At 53.5% G+C, this 18,317-nt stretch overlaps 1 protein-coding gene across 1 annotated transcript; it reads left to right on the top strand.

Annotated features, from left to right (window-relative positions):
- Positions 1-457: 457 nt before the first annotated feature.
- Positions 458-16,166, top strand: LOC133354526 (eukaryotic translation initiation factor 4E-binding protein 2-like). The gene is made up of 3 exons (XM_061571428.1): positions 458-693; positions 11,114-11,392; positions 13,615-16,166. Exons 1-3 carry the CDS (start codon positions 561-563, stop codon positions 13,644-13,646), a joined length of 444 nt encoding a protein of 147 aa, XP_061427412.1. The 5' UTR covers positions 458-560; the 3' UTR covers positions 13,647-16,166.
- The last annotated feature ends 2,151 nt before the right edge of the window (positions 16,167-18,317 follow it).

Below are 18,317 nucleotides of genomic sequence, written 5' to 3'. Positions count from 1 at the left end.
AACCAAACTCGTTCGTAAGTCCCTGGATTGCATCTTCCTATTCTTGCAATCTTAATTTGAAGCTTTCGTGACTGCAGGAATCCATACTCTTTGGTTCTTTCGGTAAAGTCGCGTAGGTAGAAAAATAAAATATTATTGCATTGTCTGTGACGTCACGTTCGAGATGAGGCGGGGGGCGGTAGTTAGGAGGGGGCGGGGCCACGCGGGGGAGTGAAGTGGGGGGCGGGACTAGAGAGAGGGGCGGGGCCACGCGGGGAGTGAAGTGGGGGGCGGGGTACCACGTGGGGGTGGAGCGGTACTTTTGAATGGGGGCGTGTCTACGCTAGGGGCGGGGCCACGCTAGGGGCGTGTCTACACTGGGGGCGTGTCTACACTAAGGGCGTGTCTACACTGGGGGCGTGTCTACACTAGGGGCGTGTCTACACTGGGGGCGTGTCTACACTGGGGGCGGGGCCACGCGGAGGAGTGAAGTGGAGGTGGGGGGCGGGTTCGAGGCCTTGGCTCGGGCGGCATCAGGGAGAGAGGCAACAGCAGCAGTAGCAGCAGCACAAGAAGTCGCCATGTCGTGCAGCCGCTCGCACACGGAGAGCCGGGCCATCCCCACGCGGAGGGTGCTGCTGAGCGACGCCTCTCAACTACCTCACGACTACTGCACCACGCCGGGCGGCACCTTCTTCTCCACCACGCCTGGGGGTGCGGCGGCGCCACGCGTGGCCCCCTCCACCATCATCTACACCACCATCATCTACACCACCACGAACACCACCATCATCTACACCACCACGAACACCACCATCATCGTCGTCAAGCGCCACTCTCATCCGCAGTAAACGCTATCGTCAGCAGGCACACGCTCGGCAGTAAGACTGTCATCAGCAGTATCATCGGCAGTAGAATTGTTATCGGCACTGTGGCCAGCACATGGCCGGTCACAAGTTGCATCATGGTCGGCATCTCTGGCTACTAGCGCGGTCAGCAGCAGACACCAGCTGGTATCACCAGCCCCAGCATCGCGACTGCTATTGCACCGTCTTCATCACTAGCGTCATCAGGAGTATCATGAGTAGCACTACCACCATCATCAGCCTGCAATAATATCACCGTCGTCATCACCAATATAACGACCACCATCAGCAACACCATCGACATTAACATCACCACCAACATCACAAACATCACCATCACAAACATCACCACCATCATCACCACCATCACCACCATCATCACAAACATCACCACCATCATCACAAACATCACCACCATCATCACAAACATCACCACCAACATCACAAACATCACCACCAACATCACAAACATCACCACCATCATCACAAACATCACCACCATCATCACAAACATCACCACCGCCATCACAAACATCACCACCATCACAAACATCACCACCATCACAAACATCACCACCAACATCACAAACATCACCACCATCATCACAAACATCACCACCATCACCACCATCATCACAAACATCACCACCATCAGCACAAACATCAGCACCATCATCACAAACATCACCACCATCATCACCACCATCACCACCAACATCACCACCAACACCCGCACCAACATCAACCACCATAAGCACCAAACTCTCACACTGCTGCTGTGGTTGTGGTTGTTGTGGTTGTTGTTGTTGCGAATCTCGTGGGGTCGCCTCGCCTCTAACTTGTGGGTGGTGGTGATGGGGGGTGGAATCTCGTCGCGATGTCGAGGTTTCAAGGCGGGAGGGGATCGCGTCTTGTTGTGCCCTGGGGCCAGAGCTCGAACCCAGGAGACGCCTGTAACCGCAGGCACACGCCGAACAACTCTCACTCGACCAGGACCCGTCATTCACAACCACCACCAACACGTTGTTACAGCTTGGGGAGGGTGGGGGAGCCGAGATGATAATGAGTTTAATAACCGAGACCCGGGGAGATGTTAACTCCCTCGCCTGGGACGCAGGAGGTCGTGGGTTGGATCCTGACGACGCCTGCTGCTGCTGTGTATTCGGAGTGTGCGCTGTCTATCTATCTCTCTTCTCGCCCTTTTGACCATCGTGGATTATTCTCCATGTCCCCCCCCCCCCCCACACGGGCTACCACCACCACGTTTCGTCGAATCGACACGGCACGTTACGAGCACTTGGCCGATGTAAATGTCCACGTGGTGATGGGCCACTTCGTTGAGTTTGTCGTTGTGGCCAGGCCGCTTCTGAAAGACAACGAGTTGTATAGCAGCTAATTGAGCCTTACCCGGCTAAATAATAAATAGTTTAAAGACTTCAGAGTTGGCCTGCAGCCCATGACCCCGGACTTATTTGGCCAACAGGGTTCTGGCTCGAACTGAGAAGCTTTGGATGAGGGGGTTGGGGTTGAGCCAGGAACACCGCCCTGGTGGGTAGCTGCGTTCTGGGTTCAGACTCGGGTCCCTTCAGCAAAACAAACACCACCTTCTCTGGTATAATGATAACTTTTGTAAACAAAAAATACGTAACAGTCTGCTTAAATGCGCTTTTGTGAGAATTGTAGCGAGAGGCGGGCCACGTTTCGCACCAATCGTTATAACTGGCAGCAAACACGAGGGGAGTTGTACATTAAAAGTTGAAAAACAAAGCGGGAGCGGAGTTTCGTTGCATAACGCGGGGGAGGGGACCCGCCTCGTGCTGCGGCCATGCGGCCACGCTGCCGCTACCACGCTGCTGCTGCTGCTGTCGATGCTTCCACGCTGCTGTCGATGCTTCCACGCTGCTGTCGATGCTTCCACGCTGCTGTCGATGCTTCCACGCTGCTGCTGCTGCTGTCGATGCTTCCACGCTGCTGTCGATGCTTCCACGCTGCTGTCGATGCTTCCACGCTGCTGTCGATGCTTCCACGCTGCTGCTGCTGCTGTCGATGCTTCCACGCTGCTGTCGATGCTTCCACGCTGCTGCTGCTGCTGTCGATGCTTCCACGCTGCTGTCGATGCTTCCACGCTGCTGCTGCTGCTGTCGATGCTTCCACGCTGCTGTCGATGCTTCCACGCTGCTGTCGATGCTTCCACGCTGCTGCTGCTGCTGTCGATGCTTCCACGCTGCTGTCGATGCTTCCACGCTGCTGCTGCTGCTGTCGATGCTTCCACGCTGCTGTCGATGCTTCCACGCTGCTGTCGATGCTACCACGCTGCTGCTGCTGCTGTCGATGCTTCCACGCTGCTGTCGATGCTTCCACGCTGCTGTCGATGCTTCCACGCTGCTGCTGCTGCTGTCGATGCTTCCACGCTGCTGTCGATGCTTCCACGCTGCTGCTGCTGCTGTCGATGCTTCCACGCTGCTGTCGATGCTTCCACGCTGCTGTCGATGCTTCCACGCTGCTGCTGCTGCTGTCGATGCTTCCACGCTGCTGTCGATGCTTCCACGCTGCTGCTGCTGCTGTCGATGCTTCCACGCTGCTGTCGATGCTTCCACGCTGCTGTCGATGCTTCCACGCTGCTGCTGCTGCTGTCGATGCTTCCACGCTGCTGTCGATGCTTCCACGCCGCTGCCGGTTCATTTATCTGTGCCTCTGATGATTCTGATGCAGTGGGGAGGCGAACTGCCCCCGTGCTTTTGCGGTGTTATGCTGCTTCTGCTTCCAATCATTGTGCCGCTGTTAATTATTCTGCCCTTGTTGCTGTTTGATTCTAGGGATGGTTTTTATGCATCTCTCGACTTAAGCGATTGCTTAAACTTGTACTGATACTCGCTGCTTCCTTGCTTCAGCCACTGCGTATTTGTTTCAGGTTATTCTCCCGTCAGCTGCTGCCATCTCCTTGTTTCAGCATCTGCTTCTTGCTTGCTTCTCTCTTCAAATCCTGCTCCTCACTGCTGCCCCTTGCTTCGACCTCTGCTTCTTCCTTGCTGCTGCCCCTTGCTTCGGCCTCTGCCCCTGCTTCTCCCGTCAGCTGTCAAGGAAGCACGCGTCAGTCACCACGTGTTTACGTTTTGTGGAGCGCATCGGCATGCCTGCCGTTCGTGGCGCCCATTGGCTGCTGACACGTCACGTGAACTTCCATTGGTGCATTGCGATTGGCTCTGGCAGCACGCCCCCCCACCACCTCCCCGCCCCTTTACGCACTGTCCCACACGTGACTCGTGGTGACGTCAGCACGTGTCCCCAGCGCGAGCACGTGCTCACTGTACTTGTTTTTGTCTAGTATCTGTAGCTCCGCGTTCTTGTTTTAGTTGTGATGGGGCACTGCACGTGCAGCCCTGTGGCAGTGCCACGCAGTGTCGGTCATGGGGGATGCCTTGTTTATTTGAGTTATTGACACTCCCTTGAGATGGAATATCTCGCTTTTAGCAAGGGTTTCCAGGGTGTCCGCTGACACGGCAAACACGTATACACAACATTTAAATATCGTATAAGTGTACATGTATGCAATGAATCGTACTTCACCGCACTTTCCAACACGCTGGATGCGAAGGTCGGGTTCGGACATCGATCGCGACTGAAGTTATTCGTGGCCTGGAATCTAACTCGGATTTCTAGCTCAGAGCGCTTAACCACTGCCAACGTTCCACCCACTCGCCGACATGGCAACAATGGCCTTGGTTTCTTTTTTTTTTAAATCCAACTTTGGTCTTCATCCAGAAGTGGATAGAAATGTCAGATGATGACCTTACTGTGACGAGGGAAGCCACATTGTGTAGATGTACAGGCCGTGATGTCAAGTCAACTGCTGGATGATGAAGGACTCCTTGCGGGCCTTGACGGATATTTGGTCATACTTCACCACCCTGGTCGGTGCGGGTAGGGGCAGTGCACAATGATTGTGATTGTTTTGAGCAGGCAGCGAAGGCACCCATGGCTGGACTTGCCAGGTGAGGCATCTCTAAAGCACACGCGAACGTGAATGAGTTGACGCGTGAACAACTCTTGGGGTTGACACCAAGTGGCGCGGCTGTAACAGAATAAGCATCAGGGGAGCTGCTGCACCCAGCAGCAACAACAACATTGGTCTCAAATTTCATCGTCTCGCTGTGACCCCGACAGTTCAAGTACAACTCGTGGGGGGGAGGGGGGTGGTGTCTGTTTGTTTTTCTTGGTACTTTAGCCACCTGTGCGAGCTGGCTCGGCCCAGTGGCTGTTGCAATCGTGTGGTTTATTGATGTTTACAAGGCGCGGGGCCCCCGTCCGTTTAGTACGTAACGCATGGAGGGGGGTGAACCCAAATGCGTACGCTGCGTATGGGGGGGGGGGTCTACTGACAATGTACGTAGCATAGGAAACGGGGGGGGGGGTGAAGCCTCGATAATAACGCAGCCGGCGGTGGACTATGTGTTTGCTTAAACACGTTAATATTATTAATCATTGATCGTTTCTGCGTGGATTAAATATCGGCCGTTCTATAGGATGGGAGGGGGGTCAGGCGTACGTACGCAGGTTGGGTGGGGTGTAAAAAGTCCGCGTGCGTACAGGGAGGAGGGGTCCAGTTTTGACAGCTTTTTGCGTTCCTACTAAATGTATGGGGCCCCTAAGGAGTGTAGTGTGACGTCAGGGATAACACACGTGTGTGTGCCCCCGAGCAAGGAGAAGCCGAGTTCAGTTCCCGACTCGGCAACTGCTTTACGTGACTTTACCGAAAGAACTAAGAGTATGAATCCTTGCAGTCACGAAAGCTTCAAATCTAGAATTGCGTGTAGGAGTTTGTGCGCTCTGCCGTGGCTTTGGTCGTAGGCGGCTTCCGCGTTCTACACATATTCTTCCCGTAGCCTACACACAAAACTACGAAACAAATTTGAAAACCCACTGGATACGTCTTTCTTGAGCTGTGATATGGGTTTCCTGGGTCGATAATAATTAAAATAAGGAATACGTCAGATATGGGTGGAGGGGGGGGCGTTTAAATTCTGTTTACGTTTGTGGATTTTAGCTTCATAGGTTGATGTGGACTGATGGGTCTGGACACTTATAACGCTATCGTGTGCATCATGTGCACGGAGAGGCTGCGGACAATTCCACTGCTGATAAAACGGTTGCGACAGACGGGAGCGAGCCGTCAACAAGGGCTATCTGGCAATCGGCATCGTGTGATCGATGATTATTTGGCAGATGGGGCCGCCTGTGTGTTTTCGAGTGGTCACGTCTGTGCGAGGTGGAAAACCAAGCACCCGGTGCCCCCTGCCTCGTTGCGCTCGGTCGAATTCGCCGTGAGGCAGTCGACTGGGTGACTGATCCAGCACTTCGCTAATTGAATCCACCTGCGGCGAGTCGCCTCAACCCTGTTCTCGGTATTGCCGTGGTTTCTCTTCCTGTGATCTTCGCTTATTGATCCCTCCACCCGTGGTGCGAGGACGCGCTCTCTGCTCGAGGCTGCTTCACCTTTCATCCCCGTTGTGTTCACTCGCCACACTGCAGGTCACAACAACGCCCCTCTTTCTGCTTCTTCCCTCGCTCTGCTCCACTTTGGGATTCCCTCCCATCTCTTTTCCCAAAGCTCTTGTGACCTTGCACATTTCAAGAAGCCTGTTAACCCTTAAGCAGCATCTACAACTTTGGTAGTGCTGGTTGTTGCTGGCCATTGTAACATGTGGTGCACTGCGGGCCACTTTGCGACTGGTTACTCGCAATTATCATTTAAACATTTGGAATTTGTTCCATACTTATAGCGCAAGACTCGTGAGGGCGCTGAGCTTGACGGACTGCAGTACGTTTGCAGTGTTGGCCGATGTTGCCATGTGTTTTCCAAAGGAGTATTTTGCTGTGGATTGTTTCGACTTTTGGTAAATGTGTAATCGTCATGTGACGTCAGGCGATCTTTAGCGTTCACCGTGAAACAGACGGCGTGTAGTATTGGACGTTTTTACATGTGCAGTCATAACTAAGGCGGCCTACCCGATTTAAACCGCAATCCTCGCCACTGTTACGTAACGCGCCAATGTGCCAGCAAACCAGCCCTCCGACTTCATTGAATGTTGTTGTTCTCCTGGCAGTGGCGGCGGCGGCGGCCCCATTGGGACGTAGGCCAGAGCCGGGGTGGGAAGGAGCCAGGACGCCCAGGGGCCCGCGGTTTATTGCAGAAGTTTATCTCGTAGAATGAGCTAAATACATAAGCTTACATTATCCATTACTAGGGTTGTTCAGAATGGTTTTTAACGTTGTTGGTAACTGACGGAAAAGAACGGGTTTAAACGGTTACTGATTTACCTAGTGTAGACACATTGTTTAGCAATAAACACGTTTGTTAACCTTTTTAATCGAGAAACGAAGGAAGCTGCCGCGGTGTCATGGTTAGTGCACTGAATTTGCAACCAGAGACTCACTTCAGTGGAGGCCACTCCACCGGCAGTGGTGTGAGCAAGGCATTTCAGGGCTGCACCCTTACCCCGTAACTGAGACATGAGAACATGTACCCTGCGGTTTGTACAGCGTGTGCGTGCGTGCGTGTGTGCGTGTGCCAATCGGTGTTTTGACGAAAATTCACTGGAAAACAACAACCGGTTCCTGACTTTGGTAACCGGTTATCGCCTGTGGTCAACAGCAATTACCGGGTAACTGTTAACGGCCTCACCCATTACCCATCCCTGAACTCTGTGTACTCACGATCATTGCAGTGTGAAAGTACGTCGTGTGTGTGTGTGTGTGGTAGTCCCATGAATCGCGTTTGTGTCTCGTGGTCTCTGGATCCTTGTCTTGCTTGGTCCAGCATGTAAACATCAGCACTCGAGAGACAGAGAGAGGTGGCTGGCCGTGGTTCTGACCCGATGTACCCAATCGTGCACTTCCAGCCTTCGTAGAAACTTGCAATGGAAATTGCACATGAGGTCACAAGGTTAACCGTGGGATCTTTGTTGTTCATTAATACGTAACCCGCTGTACAAGGGTCTGTTCCGTGACCTCGCGGTGAACGTTTGCCACTCCACATGGCCTCAGCGTGCACTTGGTCTGTCACAGGCGTCATGGGTGACATTCACATTTGGCACTGAACAGGGGCTGCTGTTGCGTGCGCGTGATGCTGACCACACCACTGCTTAAACTAAGCTAGTGCGCTAGTGCGTACGAACGCTCACAAAGAAAAGAGCAGTGACAGTGGTTAGGGCAGTGCGCTATTAATCCGCTCACCAAGTTTGATTCATGGCAGAGGCTAACATCAGTGGAAATTATTTGAATCAATACTGGGCCTCTCCTATTTTGCCTCTGCCTTTCAATGGGTGCTCTGATGTGACGTGTTAACATCGGCACTGGGGAGGCTAAGGCAGCCAGGCGTGGTGCTGTGAACACCACCACCCTCGTGCTCGCTAACATCACACTTGCCCCAGCTGTCTGTACGACTGGAAGGGGTGGTCGGGTGGGGGGTGCGTCACGGCGCAGCGGCAGTAATAATCGTCCTCGAGGTCTCGTCTCGGCTCCAGGACTGCGGCGATGTCGCCGCTCTCTCTGTGTTTCTCTGTTCTGTTGCGCAATGTGTCGCACGGCCCGTTTCTTGTTTGTTTTTATTGGAAAGCCGCGGAAAGCTGTTGAGGTTTGTCATCGCTTGAAAGAGGACACTCAACGAAAAACTGAAATCTGCAGACCTCGCTCCACCCCTCCCACAAAAACAACCCGCCACTCCCACTGACTTGGCGCTGGCAACAAAATGTGCGGCGTCATTTCCTGTTGCCGCAGCCCACGAGGGTATTGGTCGCGCGATTTGAGTATCAGTGCATCACGCTGGCGGCATGTCCTGGCACGTGCCCTCCGTCCGTCCGTGCCGTGGCCTCTGGGTTCTGGCCGGCGGGCGATGGGGACCGCACGAGACGATAACTGGCCTTGCTTTAGTCTGCCCAGGCTTTCGTTCCCTTATCCACCGACTCTTTGCACAGATACAGACGGCGATGGGCGGTGTACTAGGCCTATGGAGAGACTGTGCCCCCCTTTGTGGATTGTGGAATTTCCACAGTTGGCAGGGGGGGGCAGTGGGAATGAGCATTGGGGCACGGCCACTTGAGCAGATGCTGTTTAGTTTCGCGCCTCGCACATGAAGCCGTGTCAGAGTTCGATGCGTTATTTCATTGCAACCTAAATATAAAATACGACATAAGCTTAGCATTCACCCAGCGAACAATGTCAGAGTTGTTGATTTACCAGATTTTAATGGGATCGTCATCATTACCCGTGACCCCAATCACGTCGTCTCTCGAAAGCATTGTTGATCCTGCTTAGTCCTTGGATGGGTGACCACCTTTGGTGCTTGCCAGGCGTTGTAGATGTACAGCTGTGAGCTGTGGGCCAGGAGTGTCTCCTCTTCGTATGCAGCGTCTGCTGGGTATTCTCTGGGTTCTCTGCCCTTTTTTGTCCCACGGCTAAAACTAACTCTTATGTAACTGGTATTGGCCAATCATCCCATTGCTGCACAACTCAGTTGGGATTGCACATGGCAACATCAGTCCCTTCTGCGAACATTGGCAGGACTCTTCAGTCAGACTGTCCTTTGTAAAACAAGGGCGGTAATAACAAAGATTGTAAAACAATTGCATCCACGAACTGGACGGCACAACTGGTGAACACCTGCGAAGCGATGGGTTAACAATAATTAACATTCGGTTTTGGCGCATTTGCATCCGTAGATGGCAATGCACCTCTCGCCCCCCTGGCTTGCGCAATGGCACCACACGGCACCCCACGCAACGTGAACCCTGTTTACTACGAGCGTGCGCCCGCCAGTATGTCTTGCACGTAGCCCGGCCCCATCGGCTCGCCATAAGAAAATAACAGAGACACTTTAGGCTCTCGTGGGAAGATAAAAAAACCCCACAAGTTTTGCAAGAAGCGTTTGACAAAAAGCAGCGGCGTTGGAAATGACAAGTCCTGTTCTGCCTGTTTTGCTTGCAGAAGGCTTGGGAGTGACCAACTCGCACTTGTGGTTGCCTGTGTACAGTGTTGGATCGGAACGCCATGTGCTCACCCGCTCTCTCGCCCGCCCGACCCGAGCTGGCTTTGCAAACAAAAGCAATGAGGAGGAGGCGGCGGCGGCGGCACTGCGAGTGTTGTTGGGGCGACCTTGTGTGCTCCCTGCTCTGGCACGCGGCGCTCGAGCCTTTTGGCCTGGTCACGTGCCGCATTTTTGTACAAATTGTCAAATGCCTCTGCTCGCCCCCCCCCGCCTCAGCTCTGGCTCTGCCTGCATCATGCGGGGGGGGGGGGGGGGGGATCTTGAATGGCACGTGTTGTGGTGTTAGGGGGCGCTTCTGCCATGGAGCTCATTACTGCGGCAGCTGATTGAGTCAAAACAAATCTGCGAGGAGACGCGATGCTTTGAGGTTGGTGTGGTCTGGCAGGGTGGTGGGCACCTTTCTGAGTGGGGTTTGCAGGTTTTCTCCATCTGATCTGCATGGGTTTTCTCCATCTGATCTGCATGGGTTTTCTCCGGCTCCTCCAGTTTCCTCCCAGAGCCAAACACAATTACAACACACGTCATTGGTGTTGGGCAAATATCTCTCCTGTGTAGCAGGACCCTCCCTGAAAATAAGTGTGGTTGGCTTTCCCGAGTAAATAAATAGTTGTTATTGTTTATAATGAACGACCGCGTGGCGCAAGAGGGCGGTGTTTTATTTCGAGGCGTTTGGTAATTATTTTGCTGCTCTTCAAGATTTTTATTTTATGTCGCTGGGGGGACTTTAAATCATCCCACGTGGCTTGGGGGAAATGCACAGTGATGCATTGTGTGTACCCCAGAAACGGCTGCCAGCCCGTTTTCGTAAAGAGGCGTTGGATATACTCGCGCCGTGGTGCGGCGGGATTGGTGGCTCGATGGTTGACGCACGGTGTTGCGAACCCAGCAACCAGCGTTCGATTCCCCACCCAGCACGCCTACCATGTCAGACCACTCCCGGGAACCCCCCCCCCCCCCCACTTCTGCATCCTGCACTGACCAACTTGGGTGATGTATGATCATACAACCCCCACATGATGACGTGCTGTGTGGGGAGGGGCATTCATCCAGCAGTGTTGTCGAAGGGCTGCAAGCCATCATCGCATTTAAAGTTGTATTTAAATAATTATACATTTTTCAAAAATGTTGATAAATGACTCTTGGGGAAAGAAAAAAACATCGCTGCCCCCTACTGTGCGAACTCGGTGACGGCTGAACACGCGCCCGCCCCGCTCCGTGCTCGCAGGCACCCGCATCATCTACGACCGCAAGTTTCTGATGGAGTGCCGCAACTCGCCGCTGGCGCGCACGCCGCCCCCGCTGCTGCCGCACATCCCCGGCGTGACCAACCCCCGGAAGAGCTCCCCCACCGCCGTCGTCAACGCGGCCAACGCCGCCGCCAGCGCCGCGGCCAGCGCCGCGGCCGCCTCGCCCAACGCGGGCGGCCAGCAGGCGGCCACTCCGACCGCGTCGCCCACCAAGGCGGTGGCGGAGAACAACGTGGCCAACCACAGCGACAAGCCAGGTCGGCACCACGTCTGCACGTGCCGCTGTGTCCGTGTGTGTGTGCGTGCGTCATTGTGCCCGCGCGCGCGCCATTGTGCGCGCGTCGTGTGTGTGTGTGTGCGTGCGTCATTGTGCGCGTGTCGTGTGTGTGTGCGCGCACGCGGTGTGTGTGTGTGTGCGTGCGTCATTGTGCACGATTCGTGTGTGCGTGTGTCATTGTGCATGATTCGTGTGTGTGCGCGCGCACACGCGGTGTGCTTGCGCGGGCGGTGTGCGTCATTTTGCGCGTGTGGTGTGCGTAATTGTGCGTGCAGATGCATGCGACATTTTGTATTTTCTGTGCAGGTGCGTGCGGCATTTTGTATTTGCGTGCCTCGTTTTGTATTTGTGACAATTATCTGAATTGGGCCTGGGCCTCCCCTAGGTCGTCTCAGCCTCAAATGATTACCTGGTGCAGTGTGTAAATATCGCCACTGGGGAGACGGAGGTCAGGCATGGTGCTGGCCACCCACCCCTTCGCGTGTCGAAGGGGCGCTCGCTAACAGCACTTGCCCCAACAGTCTGTTAAGGCTATACGGGGGATCTTTGTTTTTGATCGCGTTTGGGGGAGTGATGGTGTAGTGGTTAGCGCTCTGCGCTATGATCCCAGCGACCTGAGTTTGATTCCTGGCCACGGCTAATATCAGTACCAAATATCTCAACAAATCGGCGTAAAAAATGAGTGCGTGGTGCAATATGTAAACATCAGGCCTCGGGAGACAAAGGTGGCTGGGTGTGGTAATGGCCATCACCCCCTACATTGCTCTGCTGCCCTGAATCAGTGCTCAATAACAGCACTTACCAAATCTGTGCGGCTATGGGAGACGTTTGGCCTGCTTTGTGCAATCTAATAGTGTACCTAGCCTGGCGCAACCGCCGCGGTAACGCCACGGACGCTTCCGGATGAATAGCGACGGCTCTCGTGGTCTGTGTGTCTAGTTCTGGTTACGCAACTCCTTTGTGTGCCGTGCCTGCCTCAAAAGGTGCTCGCGAAGCATCATTTGGGCCTGCAGCGTGATATGGACGAGTGGCGGTGTTTGCACGTGGACGTGTGTGTGTGAGGTGGGGGAGAGCCGTCTCGTCGCTGTGTGTACTGTGCTCTAGTCCTCTACACCCAGGTTCGATTCCAGGCTGTGATTCGCAATGTTTCATCCCCGTTGCTCCATCGGTATCGCCGTCATGAGACCCAACGTCCCCGTGCAGAAGCGGATACTGCAGAGTTGGCTCTGAAATTCTTTCACCTGACTTTTGGCCCACGCATCCTAGGGGGGGGGGGGGGCGGGCAGCATTTTCCCACCCGCTCTTGTCACAGAGTACGACGTTCATCCACGGCACCGATATTCAAAACCTATATATTTTTTAAATTCTCAGCGCTCCACTTTGGCCAAGTTAAGTGCAGAACCGAATTTCACGTTGTGGGTTTTATTTTGTGCAGTCATGGGTGACCCAGGCTGAGAACATCGCCCCACAACGCTTGTAGCCCCGCGTTAATCGCCGGCGGCTGAAACCTGTATCGTAACCCAGGATCACAGTCCCAGCTCAGTGCTCCGGCCTCTTGAGCCATGCGTCCATCTGTGAACAAAACTCACAACGGGCTCTGCCTCCACGGGGGGAGGGGGGGAGGCCAATAATTACTCCAGTATTTGTCTGAGCCGTTGTTTTTTTATTTGTGGAGCTGCTGCCAGTGTCGTTGTGCTGCCGGACGCTTGTCTATGTTCCGCTTGCCGCTTGCATCACCGGTGTCCGGGGGTTCTTCTGCCCCTGCTTCTCTCGAGGAAGTGGGCTCTGTGTGTGTGTGTCTTTGTTTTTGTGGGTGGGTGCGTATCGGATTTGTTTGTGCGCTGCGGGCAGCAGTGACTCTGTGGTCAGCACACCGTTACGAACCTGGTGACCTGAGTACGATTCCACCTCGTGGCCAACACCAGTCGGTCCTGGGCCTCCCCTAGGTCGACTCGGCCTCAAATTAGTATCTTGTGCAGTGTGGCGCTGTCCACCCACACTCGTGTGCTCTGTGTCGGCCTTCGCAGGTGCTCGCCCAACAGCACTTGCCCCGACAGTCCGTTAAGGCAATACGTGGATATCTTTGTGTGTGTGAGAGCACCGACGGCTGTGTTTGTGCTGTGTTTGCCGGGCCACGCCCTGGCGCACTGACTGACGTGGGTCGTCTCTTTCTGTGTTCCCTGTTTGCATTCCGACATGCAGGGGAGGATGCTCAATTCGAGATGGACATCTAAATGGATGTCTCGCTGAAGATCCCAGCTGTTCCACTCGACAGTTTCCACCGCGCTCGTCTGGCTTGCACCCCGTTTCAGTCGCCCCCGTGCAAGGCGAACCGATGTTTTGTGTTCTAAGAAAAAAAAATCATGAAAAGTTGGCATTAAAACGGACACGTTATTATAGTACTTTAGAAAGCATGCTACTACTCCTGCGCTTATATTGTTGCCTTAAGGTAATCGTGTCTGCTCTCTACTCTTTTTTTAATCTAGTTTATTCAACCGAGCAGACGATTAAAGTCTACTTTTTAATTTGAACCCAAAGTTTAAAGACAACTTGGCTTCGAAAGGAAATGTGGCCATGGTGCCGTGTCGGTTCTGGCGTGTAACGGTGCCATCGCAAGTTTTGACTTTGATTAATTTTTTTGTTCTAAAAAATGTGTCGCTCAATCATGGCAATTGTTTTTTTTATTGCTATACAAAACGACCTCCATGGAATACGGCTGCAAATGGACTTGGCGAAATGTACGATTGCGAAACTTTTTCGTAGTTGATATGGGCGCGTGTCCTTGGCTAACGTCCGTGCAGAGTCTCTCGCTTGCTCGGTTTCACCGTTTCCTATCAAAAGCATGGCGCTCGACTCGCAAACAAACTAAAGCCGGAACGATTCTTTATCGAAGTTTTTAAAAGGAGTGCATTTCAGAAACGAACTCCCCTTTTTGAAGGTGTTAACTTCACAGTAAATTTTTTTTTGGTTCGCCAAGTCCCAAGATTGCCCCCCCCCCCCCCATCTTACCCGATGAATCCACCCGAGACGCTTAAACGTTGACGTAACTTGGGGGTGGAGCTGTTCTCTTGCAAGCTCCTCGCATCGCAGGAGCCGTCGTGCGGTGGGGAGGAGGATGATTCTGTGCCTCGTTGAGACTCCCAGTCCGGCATCTTCCACAAATCCTTCCTGAAAGGTCGGTTACTGTGCCTCGATGCAGGACTCTTTTTGGAACGTGCTTGTTTTGGATTTGGTTCCTGCGCTCGTTCCGCCTTGATTTAAGCCCGGCAGGAACGAGCCTCTCTCCCCCTCGTGTCTTTGCAACGATCGGCGGTGTGGAATTGAGGACATTTGAAGCCACCTGCCTCCCAACCAGCATGGAGAAGTGTGCGCGAGCGTGCGCGCTCACAGAAGTTTCTATCGATATTGTGGATTTTTTTTACAGTTCAGTCAGTTAATGTCATTGCAAGTGGAGGTGCTAAATGATTTGTATTTTTTTTTATCTCGTAACCCCGGAACTTGGCTCTTACCGAGAGGTGCCGCGTGCCTTCACGCCCAATGCAAATTTTAATTTAAAAAATTGTGGCGCGTTCAGGCGACACGGGCTCGCGAAATCTTTGGTTGAACGAAATCCAACCCAGGTCAGGTGCCATTGACGCGAGTTAAATTGAATTACCTGGTCATATTTCTCAGCCTCTTGTGACCAGTGGCCAATCGGGGACTAATCCTGGACTCGGTGGCATCTTGGTCGCAGGATGTCGTGGATTCTCCCGTAACTTTGCGGCGTGAATATTTCTAAGCGGAAGTTTCATTTCTGTCCATGCGCGTCTGCGAAGTTGCATGCTCGTGAATTGCGAGTGGACGGGCCTCGCCATCACGCGGTGGTGGCGTCGAGACGCCCCCCCCCGGGGATCCCTTTGCGTCGGGTGAGTCCGCCGGCCTTTCCCGTTAGTCCGGAGGCGCCGGCTGCGAGCGCGCGTTGTGTTCCTAGCGAGCACCGGCCGGGGGGGGGGGGGGGGGTTGTCTTGGTGCGTTGCCAATCCATCCGTGCGACGGCGTGCTTCGCCGTGCCCGGTCCTCCGTAGATGAGTTGCACGGAGGAAACCAACAACCGTCGTCTTCCTCTGCTAAGTCGACAGCAGCGCTGGCGACCTTGACCTTTGCCTCTCCGACGGGAGGGGCGGTGGGTCTGCCGCACAGGTCAAAGGGCACGTGGCGTGTGGCGGTGGCTCGTGCTCCTCGCCACAATGAGGAGGAGGGGTTGCTGTCGTGCAAATGCACTCCCTTAAAAAAAAATTTGGAAGCAGCAATTTTTTTTCTTGACTCTTGAAAAGTTAATAAAACTTTTTTTAAACAGCGGTGCGTGCCAAAACGGCCCGGAAGGGTTGCGAGTCTGCGTGGAATTTCTCAAGATTCTGAACGCGTGCACCTGCAGCTTGCTGTATGGGGGGGAAAAAGTGTTGGCTCTCTTCGGCTTAAACCGCAGCGACGCTCCCCGCTCCTCCCCTCGGTTCTTGGCTTTTGTTTTGGACTTCTCTCCGGAAAGGGATGAGATGAGGGCGAGGGACCGATTTACTTTTGTTCCGTGGAGCCCGTGAGGGTGGGGTGGGGGAGTGTGTGGGTGGCAACAAATGCCCTTGTTCATACTGTGATTGTGTTTGACTACCAGCCGGAGTCGCGTGCGAGAAGTTGAAATTGTGCTTGCGTTGAGATGAATGGGATGTGTACAGTTCACATTTCTGAAATTAAAGGTTACAACAAAAAGGTGAACAGCAGCACCACGGCGTTGGAGCTTTTTGTGCGTCGTGGCTTCCTGTGAACTTTCCTCGTCGATTTGCTGCCCCCTCCATCCGTGTTGAAGACTCGGTCGAGACCACACACACCGCGACCGTCTCAACCACCACACTGCATGGCACAACAAACATCGCCACACTTCAACCACCACCACTGCAGGCCACAACGCACATTGCTCAAACACTCGCTCACCACACTGGGTTCAACCACCACCACACTGCAGGTCGCAACAACGACATCCACTCGCCACACCACGCCCAACCACCACCACACTCGAGTCACAATGCACATCACTCCTCCACTTACCACAACTACACTGAACCACCACTGCAAGTCGCAACAACGAACATCCACTCGCCACATTATGCTCAACCTCCACTCACCGTTATCCTCTCTCCCCCGAGCTCTCAGGACAATGGCTCAAGTCGAGAAACGTGTTAGCTTCTTTCTCTGTTTATTTAGCGCCTTTTGATTGTGAACTTGTACAAATATATCGATACCCTCAGACACTAGGAATAGCCTTCACAGGGTACAAGGGGTAACTACACTTCAGCCAGGACAGCCAACAGAGACTGCCTGGCTGACGACGCCGAGAAGGTGAAGACGGTGACGAAGACTGCAGCAGCCCTACGGGATCCCACTCCAAACAACAGCCCCGAACCTTCGCTCGGGGTCCCCTTTTATCCTCCTGGCCACGCCCCCCTTCTGGAACCTACTCGTGAGCTCCCGAGCTTACCTCACGTGCCCCCTCTATAACCTTTGCCCCACACCCCCCTCTCTGCTTATCACGTGACCTGACTGACGGATTCCTGCAGTATAAATAGTCTGATTACATTAGTATTTAAACGACTTCCTGAAGATGCTCGTCGACGTTTCCAGCCAAACGTCGCGAATCTCAAGTCGCTGAATGTGGTCGTGAGAATTGGCTCTTCGAGTCGTCTGAGAGCGAGCGGGAGCTCTCAGGACAGACGCGTGTGCACCCCGTGGCGATTTGCTTGGCTACGTGAATGGGTGGGGGGGTGAGCAAGCGAATGGTTGAGTGGACGGAAGGAGTGGGTGAGTGAGTGGACTGGTGACGGTGAGCGAGTGGGTGTCGACAAATGGGTGAGTGAGTGGATGTGTGGTTGGGTGATGGTTTGCTGGTGATAGTGAATGAGGGGGTGATTGAGGGTGAGTACGGGTAAGTGTACAACGCCTGCGGTGGTGAAAGTCTACCCTGAAACCAGACGACTTTTCCTTTGGATCTTTCGGTCAAGTCGCGTAGATGGAGAACATACAACAGATTAAAAAACCACGACGTTTCGATCGCAACACAAGCGGTGTTTTTTTTTCCCTGATGATGACCGCTTGTGTTACCATCGAAACGTCGTGGGTTTTTTTAATCTTTTTTTTATTATTTTCTCTATCCACGTGACTTTACCGAAAGAACCAAAGAATACGAATTCCTGCAGTCACGAAAGTTTCAAGTCAAATTTCAGAGGACCAACCTTCCTCCGTGCTCCGAGCGAGTCTCTTCCACTCCCCTCTCGCAGGGGAGTGGAACTCGTTCCGTGCCGAGGTCCGCGTGGCACTGTGAGGACGTTTGGCGGCGGCGGGCGAGCCACGCGCCTCGACGCGCTCCGCTGCGCCGCTGACAAAGAACGACGCTCAACCATAGCCCAGGCCGCCCTCGCAGAGGCGATTCGAGGGCGACGCGGAGACGAGCACACGGTGTAACACGCGTTTTGTTCCTGGGTGCGAGGTGTTATTTTTTTAATGGCTCCTGCCTAAACAGTATAGAAAGTTGCTATTATGCTCCACGAACTTTGCTTTCGTGACCAGGACTTTGTGTGAAGGAAAGAGACAAGGGGCCGTCCATAAATGACGTCACGCGATTTTGGACGATTTTTACCCCCCCCCCTTCTTCACACGGCGTCACAAAGTCAGACCCCCCTCAAATATGACGTCACAAAGCTCTGCCCCCCCCCCAAAAAATAAAACATGCTTCAAATCGCTTTAAACTATTGTCATTGTAGTGCGTATTTTATGTGGCGCTGCCCTCTGATGTTGTAGGAGAAAACATTAAAAAGTCTATTTCATTAAGTAGAACGTGGTGTCTATATTTATTTAAAGTTGCGCATTTTGATGTGACG

The sequence above is a fragment of the Lethenteron reissneri genome, chromosome 47, assembly GCF_015708825.2.
Source record: "Lethenteron reissneri isolate LAM-NWPU_2019-01 chromosome 47, ASM1570882v1, whole genome shotgun sequence".
NCBI lineage: Eukaryota > Metazoa > Chordata > Hyperoartia > Petromyzontiformes > Petromyzontidae > Lethenteron > Lethenteron reissneri.
The sequence above is the reverse complement of the archived record's forward strand: the minus strand, read 5'-3'. Positions and strand labels throughout refer to the sequence as shown.